At 39.2% G+C, this 23,162-nt stretch overlaps 1 protein-coding gene across 7 annotated transcripts in view; it reads left to right on the top strand.

Annotated features, from left to right (window-relative positions):
- Window positions 1–23,162, top strand: part of KLHL32 (kelch like family member 32) — a 190,164-nt gene that overhangs the window by 135,841 nt on the left and 31,161 nt on the right. For 4 of the 7 annotated variants that reach the window (XR_006519164.2, XM_014843234.3, XM_044757152.2 and 1 more), the window contains exon 6: window positions 897–1,112. The exons of 1 other annotated variant lie outside the window; for it this stretch is intronic. Coding sequence is in view for 4 of the 6 variants with exons in the window: in XM_014843234.3 (XP_014698720.1) it covers window positions 897–1,112 (216 nt within the window). In the remaining 2 variants the exon portion in view is untranslated. Of the gene's footprint in view, window positions 1–896; window positions 1,113–23,162 lie in introns of those variants that run through there. 2 more of the 7 variants (XM_044757145.2, XM_044757157.2) reach the window with 2 other exon arrangements.

Consider the following 23,162-nt stretch of genomic DNA (forward strand, 5'->3'; position numbering starts at 1 on the left):
GAAATAGGTAAGTCTCCTATCAGCAAACCTGTGTGCCCATTCTGATTCTTGCAGAGTTATGAGACAGAGGCTCCACAGGAGTCATGGGTCTCTGGGGGTATTATCTTAGAGCCCTGGCTAAGAGCTTGAGGACTTGTAGAGACAGGTAAAATGAAGCATTGCTACAAGAGCTCTTTAAAAAAGGAGGGGAAGATTGCCGTAGATGGTCTGAAGTTGTGAAGTTAACAAAAAAGAAAGAACAATTATAAATCGTCCATGTCAGATGGGTTCGATATAGAATTATTTGGGTGAGGAGTCTTTTCTGTGAGATTTCTTCGTTTCCTGAGACCTTCAGTGTGAAAATCTGTTTTTGAAATTTCATTAAGTCAAGATGGGTTGTTTTTACTCGAAGATGAACTTAATTTGAAGTTTTGGAGAAGGAGTAGGGTCGGTCTATCTTCATATAGTTTCATCTAATCCTGACTCCCTCTCTGCCTGTCCTCACATTATCTTTAGCAGAAAAAACTAATCACCCGTGAGATGTAAAATATGGCAAGGGTAGAAAAATTAATGCTTTTCATTTGTAAAATGTTTCTTAAACGTTTCAAAGTAACATTTCAGCCAATGAAACCAGAAACCGCTTTCAATCCCTTTATTAAGCTGTTTGTAAGCATATGGGTTTTAAGAGGGGCAAAGTGAGGAAAAATGATGAATTCTAGAACAGTGGTTCTGTGCCCAGAGCCTTAGAATTGAGAGTTTTTGTGGTTTTCTGACATTATCAGTGGGTTGCAGTCCCCTTTCTCCCCCTCCTGCCATGCAGACCTGAGTCAGTCAGTCTGAATTTCTTGCCTGCTCTTTTTTGGATTGATTTCTAAGAGATCTTTTTTTTTTCCCATTTTTATTTCTTTGGCACCCAGGAATTAAATAGCTTTAATTACTTGGATCTGTACAGACTTGCTGACCTCTTTAACCTCACTTTGTTGGAGAAAGCAGTGATCGATTTCTTAGTGAAACATCTCTCAGAACTCCTGAAGAGTCGCCCGGAAGACGTTCTAATGCTTCCTTATTGTCTGCTTCAGGAGGTCCTCAAGAGTGACCGCCTGACCTCGCTGAGTGAAGAGCAGATCTGGCAGGTAAGGGCGCTCGGCATGGGTCCTCTCTTGGCGTGGAGAAGGCATGAAATGATTAAAAGTTAACCGATTGAGAAACAATGACAACTCTTTTCCCTGGTTTGGTCCTGATCGGAGTCGGAGTCTTGGAAGTCACGCTCCCTTAATGGGCAAGTGATTGGAGAACACCAGCCCTTGAGGCTCGAGGCCTCAGCTGTTGGTTTAACTCAGGGAATCGCAGGTGAGATTCCTCAGACCCTCCCCGTGGCTTCCAGAGCCTAAGGTGGTTACATGAGAGAGAGCCAAGGGCTTTTATTCCCCGATAACAATAGTTTCTCAAACTGTATAGGAGAAGAATGGATTGTAAAGTGATATTTATGTATGTTTAAGACCAATGGAATCAGAATAAATTCTGGGCTTTCCTGTAAACAATTCAGAGCCGTTTCTTTGTTGGAGTAGAGAGCAGCTGGGACCTTAAATGAAACGAAGCTATTTTTGCACTGCAGTGGAAAAATCTCCCTCCTTAGTTCATTCTGCATTCATTGCTATTTTCCTAAGCCCTGCCTTTTCGCCTGACATAGCATTCTTTTCAAATATCCTTTGTCTAGAGGACAGGAGGACGTTTTGTGTTTTCAAGTTGATTATTCAGTTTAAATCCATTTCTGCTCATCCCCAGTGACTATCCTTGAACAATCCACATGATGTCTCTGGGAAACAGTCACAGCCCATCTTCTCCCCTTCATCTTACCCTGTCTGTCTTACTCTCTGAAGCACTGGCTAGTCGTCTTGTTGCTTAGGGCACCCATACCTTCAAGATTTCATGATTGTTTGAAAAATATTTATATGTAGTTTATCAGGGAAGGTGCGAAGTCTTCTACTAGCTGAGGGAGCAGTGAGTACCCTGTATCTTAACAAATGACTTTCAGAGAGTACTTTAATTTGGCCAAAACAGAGTCATAGGTGGCTGTTAACTATCCAGCATCTGACTCAACTGATTAATGATTTTCTTGATGCCTTTCTCCCTTATTTCTTTTTTTGTCTTACCCTAATCAGCAACTTCCCTCTTCTTGTTGATTCCACCAGTGAGGATAATAAAAAACTGCAGTGTACTGAGGGCCTTTTAGGACCCAGGCTCTTTGCAAACTTATTGACTTATCATTGCAACAAGCCTGAAGGTTGGCTTTTATCACGCCGTCTTCCAGATGAGCAAAATGAGGCTTCAGTGTCTTGCTTAGGGTTACAGAGCAGAGCCAGCCTTCAAATCCAAGTCTGCTCACACCTGACCCCATCTCTCCAGGATTCCACACTGTCTTAACAAAGAAAATAGAAAGGAAAAAAACAAGCCGTAAATTTTTCTGCTTTCTCATAATGTTTGTTCAGGCAGAGGTCAAAGGTGTAAGGTGTTGGTGGGTATGAGTTTTGGGTATGAATTTTAATTATCTCTGGTTCTCCCCTATAAACACTCATCATCAAAATTACTCTGGTCAGTTCAAAGTGGGGAATTGCCAAATTTTCCTTCACTTCCCAAAGGGAAAAAGAAAGACTTGGAATGCATTCTGCATTTAATTATTTCTGACCGAATTGAGATCTGAGCTGACCATCCTGGTGGCTTCTATCTCCTTTTGTGGCACATTGAAGGCACTGCCAGAGATTGGCATGGTAAAGTGCAGATGTCTGAGGGTCCAAAATTCCATACTGCCCACTTAAGAGTTATCATAATTGCCTCTCTAAAGGTTACTAATAATATAATGTAGAATTTTAAAGACTGCTTTCTGCTGCAGGCAATATTTTTTTTATAACTGGTCCTCAAGAAAGAATTAAAAGACTCACATAAATATGATCAATTTAGCCATTCAGCAGGAAATAAGAAACTGTTTTGGCTTTATCTTAGTAAATAAGTAATTCTCTCATACTCAGCCCAATAGAGAAAAATCAAATCAGACCAGCCCTATGGCCTCAGGTATAGTTAAGTTCATTTTTGCTGAGGTTATACTAGTAATGCAATATGCCATGGAAGAAGCTAATATTCAGCCCAGGGTGAAGATTGGGTATGCCAGAGGATTAGTGTCAGGGTGCTTTACAGAAGTGAATCTTGATGGACAGGCTGGAGACAGATCTACAGAATCTCATTAAATTGCTGAATTGTTCATTACGGAACGTTCTCACTGTAATAAAGTGCTCATTGACTTTGACAAATCCCCATCCCATGTCTTAAAGAAGAACAGTGAAGCAGGGGTGTTGGGGAGGAGAAAGGAGATTGGCACCAAGGAGGACAGGTGATAGAAAAGCGGACGGAGGGGTAATGCTATTTAATTAATATGTGCAGCTGGTAACTCATGTGTGAGCCCTGTAAACACACACACATGTTTACATGTGTGTCTCTTCCACTATCTGCTGATAATATAATCTGGGACATTCCCTTTTTTTGGTGAAAGGTCTCATTTTCGTTATCCACCAGACTTAACACAGTCTGGCCCTGAAGAACGTGTCTTAAGAAACTTCAAATTATCCTCACCTAACAAACTCTTTTTTTTTTTACTTTTTCCTGCTGTCCCTTGTCCAGTCCCTTTCCTGCTAAAATGTGCTGCAGGCCATAATAACCATTCTGTGGATCTGGAAACCTGTGAAATCCCCCAAGATTATACCCTATATTTGCTCTTTTTTTTTTTTTTTCCATCTGACCTTTTGAAACTTTGTCTCTTTTTTTACAGAGGGCTTCTTCCCCCCCCCCCAGACAATTTTTTTCTCCCTCCCATGGCTTGAAATTACTTGGCCCTTGGTTAACTTTACTTTATATTCACAGGTAACATAGAGACTGGAACCATATACACATTTTAGTGTATAAGGACATGGAATTCCCTTACACACTGTTTGTTTTTTTTAATTCAGTTCAACAATTTGGTCTTATGTTTCAAGACCAGTGATTTCTCAGGTTTCAGATGAAAGACACCAAATTGGTTACTGGGCTCAAAGAAAGAGGAGACTAAAAATGAGCAGATCAGCTGAAGAGGAAACATGGGGCATGAGGTCACTCACATCTGTGACCTGGCAAATCTCCACCAGTTTTATTTTGCTTTCAAGTTGTAGCTCTAACTTAGGACTTTGTTTCAATAGGGCCCTGTTAAATTTCTCCTGTTAGATTCAACATACAGTTTCAGACTACTGAGCCCGGGTCCTGCTATAAAACTTAGAGTGAAATAATGAAGCAGTAAAACAATTCCATACCTCTCCCATGTATTGAGTCTATGTTCATTTTCATGGGAAGCGCTGGCTCATCTCAGTTTTCTTCTGAGGAAAGTGCATTCATGGCCTTGTCTACCTCAGATTCTCTTTTGCTAGAATGAGGGGGAGATTACTTTCCATGGGGGTACAGTTTATAGAAAAAGTCTAAATATGATGTAAATTCTTATATTTGCTAGAATAGGGAGAAGGTGTGGCTCTCCAACTATCAGTATTTATTGAGCACCTACTGAATGCCCAAAGCCATGCTGGAGTGTAAGGCTGAGTACAGGTTTGCTAACTCCATTTCCTTCTGCCAGGCCTCACCCCAACTGGGGGGGATCCTTATGATTTTAAACCACGAATCCAGCTCTCGATTGTTATTTCATCCCTGAAGTATCAGAAATAAGAAAGATACTTTAAAATGGATAAAGATATTTTGTGCAAATAAAAATGAATATTTCTTCAGGCTGGCCTGGTAGTGTAGTGGTTAAGTTCATGCACTCCGCTTCAGCAGCCCAGGGTTTGCAGGTTCAGATCCTGGATGTGGACCAATACACTGCTTATCAAGCCATGCTGTGGTTGTGTCCCACATACAAAATAGGGGAAGACTGGCACAGATGTTAGCTCAGGGGCAGTATTCCTCACTGAGAATAAAAACAATAATAATAATATTTCTTGAGCTCCTGTTATGTGCTAGGCACAGTGTTAGAAGCTGAATCCTGGGGTAAGAAGCTTGATAAAAATGTTCAATTATTGGCTCAGAGAGATTTGGTTTAGTTTCATCTCTGAATGTGAAGAAGTTTTATTTTCCTTAAATTATTAATTATTAACTGTTTCCTACTTTTAGTGACGAGGACTTATCTTACTATTTTATAAGGACAGCACGTATATCAATGCTTTTCTTCCTTTATTAATGTTGGGTTGAGGGCACCTCCTTGTATTTTGAGCTTGACTTTGCCCGGACTTAATGGATAAGACCAAATAATTCAGTGCTCACATCACTGATGTCAAACAGGATCAGACCTTAGCAGGGAGAGAGTCTCCTTTATCCTAGTCGTATCCCACTTTAGTACGGCAAAGAGGGACCATTGTCACCTGGTTGGGAGCTGGCAGTAATCCCGTTTACATTTGACTTTTGATTATACATCCCCAGAGGCAGAGGCTGTGCCTCTAGTGTTTGCATTGAACACTGCTATGTTGGTCTCTTGCACTCTATAAATAATAAATAAAAATAATGTCGAATTTTCATATTAAAATGTATTGAATGGATAATAAGACAGCCTACTATTCCTACATAAGGCTGGATGTATTCTAGGAAAATTGGTATACAAAATGAGTCTGGCCTTTTAAAACTGCATTTTTCCTTGTATTTTTGTTGGAAATTTGCTTCCGTTAAGTCGTACCATTTAACATCGCTGGAGACGTAAGTCCCATGTTGTTTAGAGTAGTCAACAAGCTCAAAGGTAGTGGTTTTTCGACAAGCCCCTCCTGGGCTTTTTATCTACACCACAAAAACACCCACGGTACAGTTTGATTTAATCATTTTCCTGAAAAGGAGTCCCAGAAGGTGGACCCAAACAAAAAGCTACTAGCCCTAGATAGTTGGAAAATAGAGGACACTGGCGATGTACTCAGCCGCCGTCTTTTATCTCTTAGATGATAAATTTGACCCAAATGAACCTCTGGCCAGGGAGAAGCAAGGGCTCCAAACAGTACTACATGTCAAACAATGCTATCATAATACTTCATATTTGAATGTCATATCACAGTTTCGAGAATGCTTCTGCATTTATCATTGCTTTGCTCTCCTGTGGTACAAATTGGGAACCTGAAGTAACAAAGCTAGAAATTTAACTCATGTCTTCTAATTCTTGGGCTTTTTCCACTTTGGTCCACAGCTTCTCAATTCATAATAGAAGCTCAAATTACTTGAGAGTGGTGGACACAGAGGTGCATCAAATTAATCCTGTGACTTTAAAAGACATTAGCGAGGACTTAGCCATTCCTGTTCTCTGGTGTAGCGCCCACCTATTGAAAGGATAATGGGAAACTCTCCCTGCCTCCAAGCGTGTGTCATGTTGCTAATTCTAACCCTGTGCTTCATGACGTGTGCTTCATTCATTTCAAGTAGTTATTGAGCGCCTGCTCTGCCCGATTGTGTCCTGTTGAGTACAACCGTTGCCTGCCTCTGGCTTCTAGGCTGTCAATAGTGGGAAGATCCAGTGTGGTCCTGCTTTCCTGGATCTTATGACTGATAGGGAGCTCTACTCTCGCTCCTCTTTCCCACCTTGCCTGATTCCCCCCCAGTGGGGACTGACCTGTGCCAGATAGCTTAATGCTTTCTTTGCTAATTTGGGGCATGTTGAAAGGATATGGCTAGATTGGAAAATGAAATGTTTTTATTTGGACATTTCAATACCACCCCATGTCCCTCTGCCTTTTCTTCAGTACTTTATTCAGTGTTAACTCTTGTTCATTGTATATACCCTCTAAACAGCTTTGCAAACCTTTGTCAATCCATGTGGTACATGCCAAACCTCAGAGAAATCGGACTGTGGGTGATCGTTTAATCAGAGAACTCCATGAGTAGTGTTCTTGTATTTAACACTTGGACCTTGGTGACTAGAAATGAAATAAAATACTGTGGCCTGAGAACTCTTATCCCCAAACAAAAATGTAATTTTTCATCATATTCCCACCCTTCCTCAATTTAATTTCATATATGCATATATCATTACTGGGTTTTTTTCAGATAGGTACTTTCTGGGGATCTTCGTGATATCTCCTTAAGCTAATTAAATGTGTACCATTTCTCAATTTCCTTCCTGAAACTTCTTGCAGTTCCTCCTAGCCATCTAGTCTTTTCTAAAAATGTGATGAGAGTATCTCCATTTCCTTCTTATTCGATGTTGGTGAAGAGAATAAAGAGTGGCTCCTTCGCATGCCAGATAGTGCTATGCCCGGAAGATGTTTTATCCTCTGAGGGCCCCCAGCTGGACACTGAGCAATGCTGCTCTTTGAGGGTTTGATGCGCGAAGCTGCCAGAGTGTATATTTAGTCATTTGTCCTGATCTACATGCAGCTAATTCCTCTGTGAGGACTCATCCCCGAGGAGCTTGACTAGCGGGCTTGCTGTTGTTTGTCTGGGCTGTGTGCCTTTGCAAGACGCATGACACACGCATTTCAGAGGGACTTTGTGCCAGCTAATCCTCAGCACTAGAGCTGTGGGTTGTCAAGTAGCTGTGAGGGGCAGTGATTATCAGAAATTACAAGAGACCTAACTTGTATTCATGTGCTGCTGTTCCCATGAGTTAATAGTTTTTTTCCTTCTTTTCTTTTAAAAAAAGAGCACAACAGAACAACAACGTGATTTATGAGATATGACATATTTATGTTCTCTGCTTCTAATTTTCATTGTGATTCATGTTGTTTCCACACTGATATTTTTGTTGTTGCTGCTGTGAGAAGGAAAAAGATGACTGGAGAATATTACTTATGCATTGGTGGCCTGCAGTCATCTTGCTGTTACGTGGGTTATCAGGGATTTAAAAATAAACCCAACTATAAGCTATATGTGAGGTAGAAACCCCGAGGCTAGGCACAGAAGTTCATCAATAATAATAACCACAATAATAATTCTTTATAATCCTGGAGAGCTTTATATTTTTTAAAGCATCTTTCCACATAGAATTTCGTTTGGGTCTCTCATCAGCCTTGTTAAGGTTGGTAAAGCAACTATTACCCAAATTTTAACACGTGAGGAAGCTGGAACTCACAGAGGTTAAGAGATTGATTGACTCACTTCACAGTGTAGGTTTCAATGCAGTCTCACTGTATTCCCTTGAAATACACCAAATCTTTAACAAAACAGAACCTCAAAGTAGCTGATACATCTCCTCACAGTCAAAGAGGTTATATTACTCTATGATGAGTGAGCCAGCGGTATACATTTCCTAATAAATTACCACTTTTCATTTTCACCTGTTGTGTGGCTTGGTGGGAAGTTGCAGAAAGGACTCCAATAAAAGTAGTACAAGAAAGTGTTGCTGAGGCTCCTTCTTTATTAGAGGCTGGAAAATTGGAGTTGGGGATGGTTTGATGAGGGAGAGTGGATAGAGAATTCTGGCAGAGGTAGAGAACCACCTTTCATTCCTTCAAGGCACAAGGTGATGAAGTATAAAGCAGGAAGCGAGGCCCATAAGGGAGAATCACTTTAAAATCTGATCAAGAGATTTAAATCAGTGTGAAAGAAAACCTGGAGCACCATTCTTTTTGCTGCAGGTATATAGATGGTGTGGTGGAAAGCCTGCAGGCTGTTGTTAGAAATCGGGTGGAACTTTGGTAAGGATTAATCATTATATCTTTATTTTACACACAATATATTGAAAATTTAGAAATTTATGCAGCAGAAATTGAAGTTGGGCGATAGCCTAGATAGGGGGTTTAAGAGAAAGGGAGAAAAAAATATCGATTTATTGAAATTGATAAATGTTAGTCTCTTTCCAACAGAACAGAGCCTGTGGCCACATCCCACATCACCAAACTATTTCTGTGGGAATCGTTATTAGGCCAGTTGAGTGCCCCATGGCCATGGTGTTCATGCCAGTGGCCATATCAGACTACTGAGACTTCCTGTTCTTGGCATTCTAGGAGAAAGGCTCTAAACTTAGCCATAGAGTGGCCCAGAGGCTCTAGAATTATTTACATTCAAAAGAGATGCCTGGCAAAGCCTTGACATTGATTGTAGAATACTGACATTCTCACACACTCCTTTCACCCCTTGCCTCCAGAACTTTTGCTATAAGTAAGAATAAAGAACACCTTAACTCGACACATCTGGAGGAGAAAGGTGGCCATTCTAAGTTAGTAATCATGGGCAGCATTCATAGATAAAGATAATTCTTAGACTTCTTTTATGCCCACAATACAGAGTAATGCTTTCTCTGTGGTGAGGTTCTACTCCATAGTCTGACCACCTCTGTGTTACTTGGAGTGGCACATTGGAGGAATGCAAACAGATTTCAATATTCCGGTAGACAAACCATAACCAGGAAGAAAAATCCTCTTAGGAAAAAACATCCTTGATGGATTCCAAAAATAGGTATCACAGGTTTTTGACATTGTTCCCCTTTTTCTGTAGGAAGTATTACAAGTCAGTTTTGGTAAGTGGCACAGATATTACTTATGCTTCAAGAACAGAAACTAAAAAGAGTCCTGCCAGCTGGAGGCACATATCTTGTTTGTGTGTGTTTTTGTTGATGAGAAGTGCCCACATGCTACCTCCTCTGGCCACGCAAGGAAATCAGGTAATTGAAGAAGTGATGGATGGTGCGCTAAAGTTTAAACGTTTTAGGAGGACCTGTCTTATTAACACTTTAAAACAAGTGAGCATAATATCATTAATTTTGATTAATTCATTTGCTCTTAATATAGCTTTTAATTTGTAATTCTATGTGAATTACAATGTAATTTGGCATTAATTATACTAAATTGACTATAAGTCAGCCAATCACAGTGGGAAATTACTCACAGCTGAAAGTAAAACTAAACCTCTGCATCCAGAAAGGATGACACTTAGTTAAGAGGCGAATACTCTTTAGGCATCCCCGTCTTTGGCCGTGAGAATGACATTGAACCTGCTGAGGACTGTGAGCGATTTCTTATTCTGCCCATTGCTGGGACTATACACTCTGGAGTGAAGCCCAATATAAACGGTAAATAATAAACGAAATGAAGGAGTTGATGTATCAGGTTTGCCACATCTTTCTCTCTTCTCATTTCGTGTAAGATTCAGGCCATGTAAATGGCTGTGTAGTACTTTAGAATGATTAATTCCACACCTCTTGGATTCTAGGGGTTAGAACTGACACTTACCTGGGTTGGCCTGCTTTTCATCTTCATGCTCTCTGATCCAGCTAGGAAATCCTGTTTGAGATCCATGTGCTGTCAAGTATCCCAAAGTCAATCCTATTTGGCCGATACACAAACTGCCCTTTGGCAGAAGGAAGTCGTGCCTTAAAAAGCCAGTACCACACTGGGAGAGGAACTAATCCATTAGGAGATAAGGGAGCACTTGTCATGGATAAAGCTTGCTGGAGGTGCCTGTGTGCACACGAGAAGTAAAGTGTCCGTGGAAGAATATGGACACTTGAGAACTTGGCAGGAGAGCAAGGATGGGTTTGCAAAATACTTGTGTTCGAACCATTTGCCAGATATCTTCCTTTGAGAATTGTCTCCTAAAAAAGAATCAAAATGAAAACTTTGAGATGCTACAGAAAGTTATATGACAGATTTAGTAATATCCTTCTTGAAGTGTATTTACATGTAGATGGAACTATGGGAATTTTGTACATTCTGGGTACATTTATGGTGAGCAATTAACCAATAAAATGAGGTCTGGCTATGAGAGAACAAATTTTGCTAAATATTGCATGGAAAATTCCAGGCTGTTTTTAATAACTCTTCTTTTTACTTTGCTAATTATATACCCTTATCTCGTCATTGCAACACACAATCTGGCAAATAAAATGGCTTAGGTTTTATGTAAAAATTTTGAGTAGAGAGCTTAAAAATCACCCTAAATCCTGAGCCAACAGCCACCCTGTCCCCTATTTCTTACACACATGTAGGTGGGGTTTACACCACACATACACTCGCCGGCAGACACATATACACACACAGATATGCACACACAGATTAGATTAGATGCATATTTATCTTTGCAGCTAAAAGACTTTCCTTTGTTTTGCAGTACTGACCTGAATCATAGTACTTTCTTGATTGGCTGTTTAATCTCAAGATTAAAGAAGAAAATAGAAATTAGAAGCTTATTTTTGCTACTCCAAGTGTGTATTCCATTCATCATTAAGGATGTTAATGTCTATAGTTAACAATAGCTGCTATATAACTGCAGCTCTATATTGTCTCGATGTTCTCCAAATCCCTTTTATGCCAAATTTAGTCTGGCCTATCATAAAATTTTTTATTTCTTTTCCCCAAATATTCTTTTTGATATCAGCATTAGGGTTGGTGGGTTCCAGTCTGTTTCCTACCCTTGTGGGATCTTGTAGCTTCATATTCTTAACCAAAAACAACCCCTGTTTGATCCATGCCCTTTGATGGACGAGCTCGTTTGAGTTCTGTGTGGTGTTCTTCAAGAACAGGAGGATTTGGGGCAGGGGAAGTAGCGCTGAAGTAAACAGAGCTGTGGGGTTGAGAGAAAACATTTGCAGGGTATTTCTGCCCTCGGTTTTATCTTCTCGTCATTCAGAATGCCAGCGGAATAAATGGGTCTGTTAATCAAACAGCACTGAGAGGTTAGGTCATTGGAAGCCTTTTTAGTCATTTTGTGCTTTTCAAGAGTGAATTTGTTAGAATTATGCTGAATACCCACTTAAAGCCTCAGCTGATAACCCTACCTGTGTTTTATAACTCTGCACTGTCAGAACTCATAATAAGTCAAACATTCTTTCAGTGGTGCTCATAAGGGAGGAAAAAAAAAAACCTCACAAATTTAAGAGTAATTTCAGATTGTAAATGAAAAGGAGAGGCACGACTGTTCATTTGCACCAATCATGCCTGCCTTTCATCTGCTCTGATTAGGCCTGGTGCGGTTTCATCAGACCCCTCCATCACCGAGCTGTCACTCCAGCCGTCTGTTGATTGAAAACAATCAAGGCTCTGATGGCACAATTATTCTGACCCTTTAACTAGAGGCTGCTGTGATAATGAAAGGTTGATTATGATAGTTTGTGCCTCTTTCAGTTTGCCAAGAAGGTTAATTTGGGCATCAGACGGATGTTTAATGGGCGCTTGCTGGCTACACTGAGGTAAATGAGAACGTGCAGTCTTGGATATTGCACGGATATAGTTTGGCTGTCAATCATTGTCATTTGGAGTTTGTGCCTCACACTCTGGAAATCACATTTTATTTTTTCCTTGGGATTTAATTTATTCTGTGCCCCGAGGAAGTTCTTTCACTCGGTGACCTTCACAGCAGCTTTCTCTGCCTTTTTTTTTCTTTTTTCAAATGGAGCTCAAAGGCACAACACATCTAGAAGAGCATTTTTCTTTCATTTTCACTTAAAAATGGAAACTTTAAAAATCCATCCTTATCACTGCCTTCCAATAGAGCAAGTGTTTCCGTTCCGATTGTGCAGCGGGGAAGTATACACGACTCGGATACTTCGGCCAGTGTGCTAATGCAGCAGCTCCCACAGTTCTGCACTGTTTCTTACACTAGCCAGCAAATGTAGTAGGTTCGGAATGGGCACACATGTAGAATCGAAGGCTCCATTCCCCTCAAATTTCTCTCATTAGCGTGTCTCCCACCATGTTGAGTTTCTGCTTCCAAGTGCAGCATCTGACTCTTTTGCCCACCTTCTTGGGAAGCCTGGGGGAGGAATGGAGGCAAGGAGACAGATATTTGTCTGTAGAAGTACAAAGCTTATTAAAAATTGCAAATTTCAATTTGTATGTAAGTCCAGCACCTAATCTTGTTTCTATTTGAAGCACAGGGTAAAAATGATTCAGGCACCTAATAATGCTGGCGTTTATGATGTGTAGCTCATTGCGATCTTCTTTTATGCATACCTTTTAAGAAGAAAAATAGCGGAAAAGAAAAAATAAAGGCAAACTTTTATTTCTGTCTCTAGGCTGTGCATAGTGGTCTCGTAGATTAGGTACGTGAGAGCTAGAATCATTGTTCTGCTTTTTCACTTGTGTTGTCTTCATTTTCTTTTTCTCCCAATGAGCATTCAGTAGCATATTTCTACCCAGCTTTGGACGTTTTTTTATCACATGTCAATTGTAAAACAATTAAGTCTATAGATGTTAAAGTGACAGCATCATAATGATTATAATTTTACTTCAAGTGTTCTATTTTCACATTATTTCTTGCTTAAAAAAAGCTATTTGTTTTTGAATGGTGAAGAGAGTCATTAAGTGATAATTCAGTCTCACCTGAACAGACTCCAAAAACGCATTATCATTGAATCAGTTACTGTTTTAATGTGGCCCTTATTTAAGCATGTTTATTTAAAAAGAAATGAGAATAGGAATGTGCATATATGTATATTCTTCTTCACCACACTGGACCATGAATGATTATTTTTGTTTAGCTGTGTGGACAGCATGGATAACATAGCCCTAAGGGATGCTTGGTAAAATTATTGATTAGTTATGTCTTGTTTTGTTTAAGAAATGAGGAGTAAAAAGATAATTAGGGGAGAAATGTGTCAATCAAATCAGTCAATAGTTTTTTGGTATTTAGAAAGAAGTGTGAGGTTAAATTTTAATATTAACTTGTATCTGTGTCAAAGAGTGATTTTATTCTATAGATTCACTGTGTCTGCAAATTAATGGGACGCAAGCAAAGACTGTTTCTTCTTAAAGGAAGTATAGCTCATTATTTCAAATTGCTTTTGGTCTAACCTGACTGGGTTCCTACCTTCCCCCAATCTGTTGTACCCTTTATATCTAACTATGGAAAGCTAATGTCCAAAATAAAGGACTTTTCCTATGTCTTCTTAAGCCCTCCACCACATGCCCACCACTGAGCGCTCACGTTGACTCAGTGCACCGAGAGTTTATCTCCTGAGCAGCAATGACCCCCTCAGAGGGTCCTGCAGAGTATTTTAGTCATTGTCTCCTGGCCTGCTCTGGTGTTTCTTCTGCTCCCAGTACAGGGCCCAGTCATTGGACCCAGTTTCTCTTTCCTCTTCAGTCCTTCCATCTCCACTTTCAAAGTTCCCCTTGCTCTTCAAAAACAGTGTTCCTCCTAATCTTATAAAGATGCCTCAGATCTGTGATTTCTCCAGATTGCAGTCTCATAATTCCAATTTTCTCTCTTTCAGCAAACGCTTATGGATTTCCTCCTGGGTGCCAGGCACTGGGGCTGAAACACGATCCTTCTCTTAGTATAGCCTTTGGAACAACTACTACTTTCTACTCATTCCTTCATGCACTGCAGCCCCCTTCTCCCTCACAAGTCTTCTGAGATTGTCAAGCCACTGGTTCTCCTGCATTGGGCCTGTCTTTTCTACATATCCATCTTCCTTATGTGACTACCATAGATTGACTCTCTAAGCCACTTCCCCCACCCAAAAAAATGTATGGTAATTGTGCTGAAGAGTGTATCTTCTTTGAGAAAAATATTACTTGTGTATTATACTCAAAGATGTTGCCAGGTGCAAGTAGAGGATTCCTTCTTCTCTAGTTATTTATACTATGATGAAATGGAGTTAGAGAATGCAGTGTGAAATACTTTATTTGAACATCAGTAGCCAGGCTGAAATTCACGTAGTGAAGTGGTCAGTGGTTGGCACTGCATTTATGTGTCTTCTCTGTAACTCACTGACAGTGTAGGCCCTGGCTCCCTAGCCCACCAGCTCCATCCCCTGGGCAGTCAAGTCTGGCCCCTGACAGTGTTTATTCATGTGTTTCAGTTAGTGGATTCCATGCTCCAATCACTGTACTCTGTAGCTCTAAATTAATGTTTAAAGTGACCTTTGAGGATTCTTTTTATTTGGAGGCTGCCAACATTAAACCCTTAAACGCAGCTTAGATGCCGCCTGGACATCTAAATTCATCATAGTACCACTTGTTGGAGAAATTTGGCTGTCTCTGTTTCAGTGACCTGAGACAGCTGCTTGAGCCTGTGAGGTCCTCTTGGTCTTTAAAGGTTTAATTTGAGGTGGGGAGTCTCTGCCCGCAAACCTACTCTTGGTTCATTGTTATTGAATCAGTTCATAAAGAAATATATAAAGGCTTGGTGCTCTCAGGATGCTCCAGGGCATGTTTACAAATTAAATAGCTTTTTTTTAACCATAAAATTTATAATGTACCAGTAATATTTAAAACACCCGTGAGGGAAATGACAACATAAAAAGATGGCTTTTCTGTCTGTCTGAAAATCTGCCTACATAGACTGAAACTTCCAAACTTGAGGACTTTTTCTTGCCCTAATTCCATATTCCATAAGTATGTTTTACAGGTACATGTTAAGACACTCGAGGTCAAGAGTAAACCTTGAGTTTTATGGTATTAATAGAGCTTGGAAGTGAATGGCAAATAAGAAGGTGTGTATATGAACTGATTTGAATCTTCTTTCTCACCAAGTAAGTTCCTGGCACATAATGGACACTCAGTAGGACATTGAGGAATGGATGAATGAAAAATCTAAAAGAAAAGATTCCTGGTTATATCATTTGCCCCAGAACAAGAAAACAAGAAGAAAAGTGATCAACTCAAATGATCAATCGGTATTTTAGTTTTCTCAAGCCAAATAGTTTATGTATATTTTTTCTTGCCACTAAGTTAACTGAGTTGAGATTTGAGGGGACTCATGGACATGAATTCAAGTATTTTCAATGAGAGACTCCAGCCAAGTAAAGAAAGTGAGCATACGCTGAGTGTTATGCAGAGACAGCAAGGTTTATGTCTATATCTCTCTTCATTCATTCATTCATTTATTCATGTTTCTCTGTCTTGGGATTTAACAAAGCCACAGACCCTAAATTACTGGGTTGGCATTACTGAGTTTATTTATGTGAAAGGGCTCATCATAAGAGCTAGTTCATAATTTGCAACAGATTATCTGCCAAGCTTTTATTATTGCTTTACAACATGTGAAGTATTTAATATTGTGTAGGAAGTTTCTTATCAACTACAGCAATCTCTCAAAATTTATGCCAATGTTGCACAATATTGTGTCATATAAGAATAGTCTGTGCTGGCTTTATCATGAGTTCTGAAGGATAATTGAATTGAGGATCAGCTCCATCTCTTGGTGGCACATTACCATCATATTAATTCTGTATATTGTCTATATGTCATAGTTTACCAAGTGCTTTCACGTGTTATCTCATTCAGTCCTCTGTAGACCTCTATGACATAACTAATATCATCCTTGTTTTATAGATGATGAAACTGAGCTTCAGTGTGTTGGTGTTTTTCATAAATGTTCAAATATATTTTTAGTTGCAGAAACAGGTCTTTTGACATCAAGTCCTGCCTCCTTATCATGTGTCACATTCACCTATATGGGCACGTACCAGCTAGTGGTAGAAAAAGGCATCAGGGTTTCCCTGGCCTTTTCAGCTCACTTCACCCTGATAATGCATCCTCATTGCACGCAGTAGCTGAGAAATAATGCGAAATGGTGTGACCCAGGTAGGGTCACACTAGTCCTGTTGCCAATGGGCTACAGCAGGGTTTTCTTCTATTGACCAAGTCGATTTTCTCTCATTTTCCAGTGTTGTTCTAACAATATAATCTTAGCGTCTCACTAAATACATGCAAAGTCCCTTTTACATCCAGAAGGACATCTTACATAAAAATATGCAGACACTAACATTTTACTTACAGGTCGCATATCATCAGTCCAGCATCAAGTAATACTCTGATGCCATCAATGATTAGATGGATGAGTATTATCTTTTGGTTCAGAGACAGTCATCAGACCATTGGAGGGCAAGTATAGGAAGTTATTTCTAGTTGTTCCTTTATTTTGCTCAAGTATGAGGAGACCGAGAATGGGTTCCATTTTCCCTACAGCATCATTGGCATAAGTGATGTGGGACATTCCTTCCATCTAAAAAGCCTTGAAGACACTGGATATGGGGATGGTATATTTAATGGCAGTCCTGAGGTAAAAATTTATGTGAATAGTTTACTAAATATTTACATTTCTATGCAAAATCTCATTCTGGGATTCTAAGTAAATAGTACCTTTAAGCAATTGCCTTACAAATTTGAAATGTATGTTCTTTGGCTGAGATTATTTTATTTTTTAAGAGATGCTATCTATTAAGTGGGATAATATGATCTGAGCAAAGTTGTTCCCAAGGAGAAAAAGACGATGATGTAACCCAGTTCTCTGCATGTGGGCCTGTGTGCATATGCACTTTGACGTGTACAGACACACACATGTATTTCTGGTGAGTACAGAGTTAGAGACAAAAAACATCACTTTGTTTTTCTGAAAAGAGATTTATAAAAACTATCTGTGCTGTAGAAATCTGTGGCTTGTATACTAGACACAGTGATTAATTTTGGTTGCCTCTCCCACGTATCAGAATTTTGGAGGATGCTACTTTAGAATATTACTTTTTGGTGGATCCATAGATGACATATATCCTAGAGGTAGAAGAGACTCTCTCATCAGCTCACTGACTTTACAGATGAGAAGCCAAATGACTGGTCCAATGTCAGCTGTGTACTCACGCTGCTCTTTGTATTGACTTTTCAAAGGTCTGCTCAAATTGGTGGCCAGTTCTTGCAGGTGGAAAGGACATCACAATATACTGATGCCACCTCTTTTCCTATCTTTATTTTCTCTTCATCTTGATGTATAATTTACCTTTTAAAGAATCCTCTTGTATTATAAGACTGAACTAAAGGACAACCCTTAGGTCACTTTTTATTTGCCTCCTAAAGACCTGGAACTTCAGTTGGCAGGTCTCGGGGTAGTGTTCACTGGGATTCCTCCAGTCCTGTAAGGTTATCCCTTTCTATGGGAAGGAGACGCTTTGGTCTCAGGACTCTTGCTTTTGGTGCTCTGCAGTATGCATTTAAAAAATATGTATGAAGATGACCATTGGGCCCAATATTTTTGTTCTTTCCATTTTATATTTTAAAATAATTTCAAACTTAAAGAAAAGTTGCAAGAATACAAATAGTACAAAGACCACCAATATGATTTGCTGATTTCTTAAACAAATTGCTTAATTTGCTTTATCATATGTTTTCTGTCTCTTGATTGTATTATATATATATATATATATATATATATCTTTATTATATTATATCTAGATATAAAAATATATGTATGTGGGGCCGGCCTGGTGGTATGGTGGTGAAGCTCACACACTCTGCTTCAGCGGCCCAGGGTTCATGGGTTTGGATCCTGGGCTCAGACCTAGCACTGCTCATCAAGCCATGCTGTGGTGGCATCCTACATAAAATAGAGGAAGATTGGCACAGATGTTAGTGACAATCTTCCTCAAGCAAAAAGAGCAAGATTGGCAACAGGTGTTAGCTCAGGGCTAATCTTCCTCACACACACACACACACACACACACACACTCAATATGCATATCTGTAGATAAACATAGTTGCAGAATAGATATATATCGAAAGAGAGACACAGAACTTTTTTTCTTAGCCATTAGAGAGTAAATTGTATGTATCATGTTTTTTTTTTTAATTCCTAAAAAATCTAGCAACTTTTCCTCTCCATGGAAATCTTTAGTAAACAGCAAGAGATTTCTATGATCTGAAGAGAAACCAGAGTACTCTCAGGCACAAATTTTATGCTAAGGTGAAAATAAGAGCATTTATCAATCTCCCAACTTTATGTAAAGTTTTAAATGAACAAGAAAGCACATGTGTTATTTTCATATCTTCTAAGCTGAATATTCTTTTTAAAATCTGTCAGGTCTTTTTTCTGACAGTATATGAACCTGGGGCCTCATTAGATGTGATTCTGTTGAAATATGTTTCTTAGAGGAAAAAATAACCTATGTGTCCTATGTAAGTCTGTAGTCAGCTAAAATAGTTAATGTACAACCTCCCTTGAAAAATCTGGTTTACCAGCAAAATGTTGACATAAATTTAACTATAGCACTGAAGTGAGCACTGTTATAATTTTAAAATTCCTTCTTGGTAACATTTTCCTTGTTCTGCTAGAGGAAAATGCACTGATCCTGTGTCCCTAGTTTCCAGTGCTTTTGGATTTTATAGGATCATTGTCTTTGAATACAAATTTTTCATTTGACGTCAAATAAGAGAATATGTCTACAAAATTTGGTACATTTATTTATTAATATGAACTTTCCTCTCCATGGCAGTCATTATTCTGGTTTAATATGTCACTGTCTGAAACTTACATGCCTCATCTTAAAAGAGATGAGCTTCCATATAGTTTAACACGGCGAGTCCCAACACCTGCTCACTTGCACTCGGGAAACTTTCACATTTATCAGCTAAAGAAACTGTATGTAATATTAAAAATGTGTCTTGCTAAAGTTTTATGTTTATGTTTATTCAAATTTAAGGCATTATGAAATAATATAGAAAATAGTGTACTTTCATGTAATATATACTAGTCGATGCAACTTTCCTTTGGGGACATGGATTTGAAGAAGCAGGGTGTGCCTGGTACTCTGCTAGAAAGGAAAAGTTCTGTCTGTGCATTGTCACTCATCCTATTAAAACATGCTCTCATGGCTTCCCACTCCTTGTTGCCCAAGTGCTCTCTAACATGTCCGGCTCCTTGGTGGAGGTTCAGGAATGTCTGTTGGTTGTTGATTTGCTCCTGTGCCCTTCCTTTGTGCCTTTCTGAATTTGCACAAGTGTAGAATTTGTGCTGCCTTTCAGGCACTGAGGGGAAACTGGTGCCCTGGCTTATCTCAGTGCAATGACAGGACCGGCTAGGAGATAGACACTTTTGTCTTCACAGCGTGGGCTCCTGCAAAAGGGAGGGCTCAATTTGCCCCTTCAGCAAAGCTGTGTGCAACCAAGTTTTAAGTTGGAGAATAATTATAGCTATCCCTGGCCAAAGGGGGCAGAATAAGGTTGGGGGCAAAAATACCGGTCCTTGCTTACTCAGCTCTGGCTGATGAGTCCTATGATAAGAATATCCTTTTCAGTGAAAAAGGAAATACTTGTGAGTGAAGACAAAGAAATTGTTACTTCTTTTAGACAATGTTGTAAGGGCTTTATCTTTTGTTAGTGTTGATTAAATGGACTTGATCACTCATCTGATGAGAGCTGCTTTTGTACAGGGCATTTGTATATGTATTTGCCAGATATAAAGGCACTTTTCTGGAAGAGTGCATTGATGTGTATTCTTGGATTTGGAATAATGTCATAATTCATACAGATATTTCTCAGGAAATCTGTGAGTTTTTGCATTTCTGTGTGGTCACGTTGGGTAGTACACATACGTATGGACATGTATAAGCAGAGTTAGATTCCAAAACAGCTACTTCTTTCAAAGGATCAAGAATTTTAGATTTCAGAACAGCACCTTCTATCTGAGTGTTTTCAAGCATGAACAGTAAAGGAATTTGGATCACAACTTGAGGACTTGTGATGTGAGGAATGTAACATTTGTTCATGTAATTGATATATTTCTGAAATACATATGTGTAAGTTACATATTTGAATTAGAGAAAAATTTGTAGAGTTTAGGATTATGGACTTATATTTAGGATTATATATATCATATATTCTACTCCATAGAATAGCAATCAGTGAGGATACACTGAGAAAACTAAAAGGAAGGGATTATCTTTTCCACATATATATACATATATTGTAATTTAATAAGGTTTTTTGTGTGTGTGTGAGGAAGATTGGCCCTGAGCTAACATCTGTTGCCAATCCTCCTCTTTTTACTTGAGGAATTTTGTCATTGTCAATTAACATCTGTGCCAATTCTCCTCTATTTTATGTGGGATGCCACCACAGCATGGCTTCATGAGTGGTGCAGGTCCGCACCTTGGATCTGAACCTGTGAACCCTGGGCTGCCAAAGCAGAGCGTGCAAACTTAACCACCATGCCACTGGGCTGGCCCCTTTTCCATACATTTTTGATGCAGGTTTAGTTAATAAGGAATAATCTAGAATTAAAATATATATTCCCAAAAAAAGTGAAACAGTAATTCAAGAGTCAAAGGATGCCGTTTTCCCTAAACACTTGTTCTATCATTACAAACTTTTTAATTGGTACAATTAAAAACATGCTTTTGATGTAGAAGTAATCCATAAGTGAGACTCACTGAAAAATATTGGTAACCTGTCTTGAAGCAAAGCATACGTTTTAAAAAAATAGACTTTATTTTTTCTAATTTAGAGAATGTGGAAGTTATATTTGGGCTTGAGTACATTTGCCTGGATTCTACCTTAAAATAATTATTGCTAGAAAAATAACGATGATGTGAAATAGTAGAAAACACGTTGTCTAAGTAAAAATGGGTTCTAATTTCAGTTTTTCCACTAATTATCTGCATGACTTGGAGTACATCAGATAACTTGTCTCTATTTGGTTTCTATTTATAAAACTGAAAAGCTTGAGCCAAATGTACTTTAAAGTGTCTTCCTGCTGTAATATTTTATTGTTTATTTGAGGGCTTAAAAGACTACAATGTTCATTGCATTGCCAAGAACCTCAAATAGAGGTGGCCAGCACCAGTCCTGTGAAGGAGTAAGACGAGGGCCTTATATAAGTCAGTCCAGTACACTGCCGCAAGCTGCTGTGTGGAGTTTTGAGGGCTTAGAAGGGCTTTATAGGAAAGCTACAAAGATGAAATAATAAAATAGGAAACTGAAGCCTGTGATAGATGGATAAATATATAAAGGAATCGATATTGTTTGCTCAAGAGAAATAGCCTAAGAATATAGTCATGTGCTGTATAATGATGTTTCGGTCAACGACAGGCTGCATATATGATGGTGGTCCCATAAAATTAGTACCGTATAGCCTAGGTGTGTATTAGGCCAAACCATCTAGGTTTGTGTAAGTACGCTCTAAGATGTTTGCACTATGATGAAATGTCCTAACGACACATTTCTCAGAACATATTCCCGTCAAGTGATGCCTGACTGTAATTATAAAGAATTTGCCATTTATGCAACAAATATTAGTAGCCTACTATGTGCCAGGCACAGTTATTGTCAAGGATCTGAGGATGAGATGAGTTGACGTTGGAATAAGCTGTAGCAAATGCTCCTTTTACGAAGGAACAATTCTCCATCAGAGTAAGATGAACTAGATTGGGTCAGGCAGGGTGCTTGGGGATCTCCTGTAGTCTTTGGAGATGACAATCCCTGTGTTTCAGATGGTTTAGGAAACATCTTGCCCAATGACCATGTTTGTTTTTTTGTTTGCTTTTTTTTTTGAGGAAGATTAGCCCTGAGCTAATATCTGCTGCCTATCCTCCTCTTTTTGCTGAGGAAGACTGGCCCTGAGCTAACATCTTTGTCCATGTTCCTCTGCTTTATATGTAGGACGCCTGCCACAGCATGGCTTGACAGGCGGTGCATAGGTCCGCATCACAGATCCGAACTGGTGAATCCCGGGCCGCGAAGCAGAACGTGTGAATTTAACAATTGTGCCTCCAGGCTGGCCCCTTGCCCAATCACCATGTTTTTTAAGTAGTCTTTGTTATGTTCTCCCAAACTGAATCTTTGATTTCTTTTCCACTCTTGCTGGCTTTGTCACTAAAAAAGACTTTCACTATATGCTCCATTTTCCTCCCAATTAAAATATGCTAGAGTTTAGGGTGATGGGGATGTCAGTATGCAAGAATAAGTAAGATAAAATAGGATTTCAGCCTTCTCTGAGTTATGCTTTCTCAGTGTGGTGTCATTAAAAGCCACCAGTAGCCAGAATAACCATTTTCAAACGTGGGCGCCAAAATATACTACTAAGCTAACTGTGGCCTTTGGGTTCCGTGATGTCCCAATGATGAATTAGCCTTCTGCCTACTGCAGTCTCTAACGCCCCTGTTCTAGGATCCCCTCTACCACCTTGCCTTTAATTCAGCACAGCAGTGAATAGTGCCTTGGCAGGCTTCACAGTGTAGAAGTGATTTTGAATTTTCATTGCCATTTCTTTCATTATTTGGATAAACAAGAGCTATCCATGGTTTTAGTGGTTTGTCTCTTTGATGTTTTCACAAAACTGAAAACAGAGTACAGTAACGCTTTTACATTTATTTATTATTATTGCAAAAGTGCACAGACTGTTTATACAACTCACTGTATGCTATCAGAATCAGCTGTTGATTTATAGAACCAAGGTCTCACAATATGCTGTCTTACCCATAATATTAATCTACAAATATC

This window comes from Equus asinus, chromosome 24 (assembly GCF_041296235.1).
Source record: "Equus asinus isolate D_3611 breed Donkey chromosome 24, EquAss-T2T_v2, whole genome shotgun sequence".
NCBI lineage: Eukaryota > Metazoa > Chordata > Mammalia > Perissodactyla > Equidae > Equus > Equus asinus.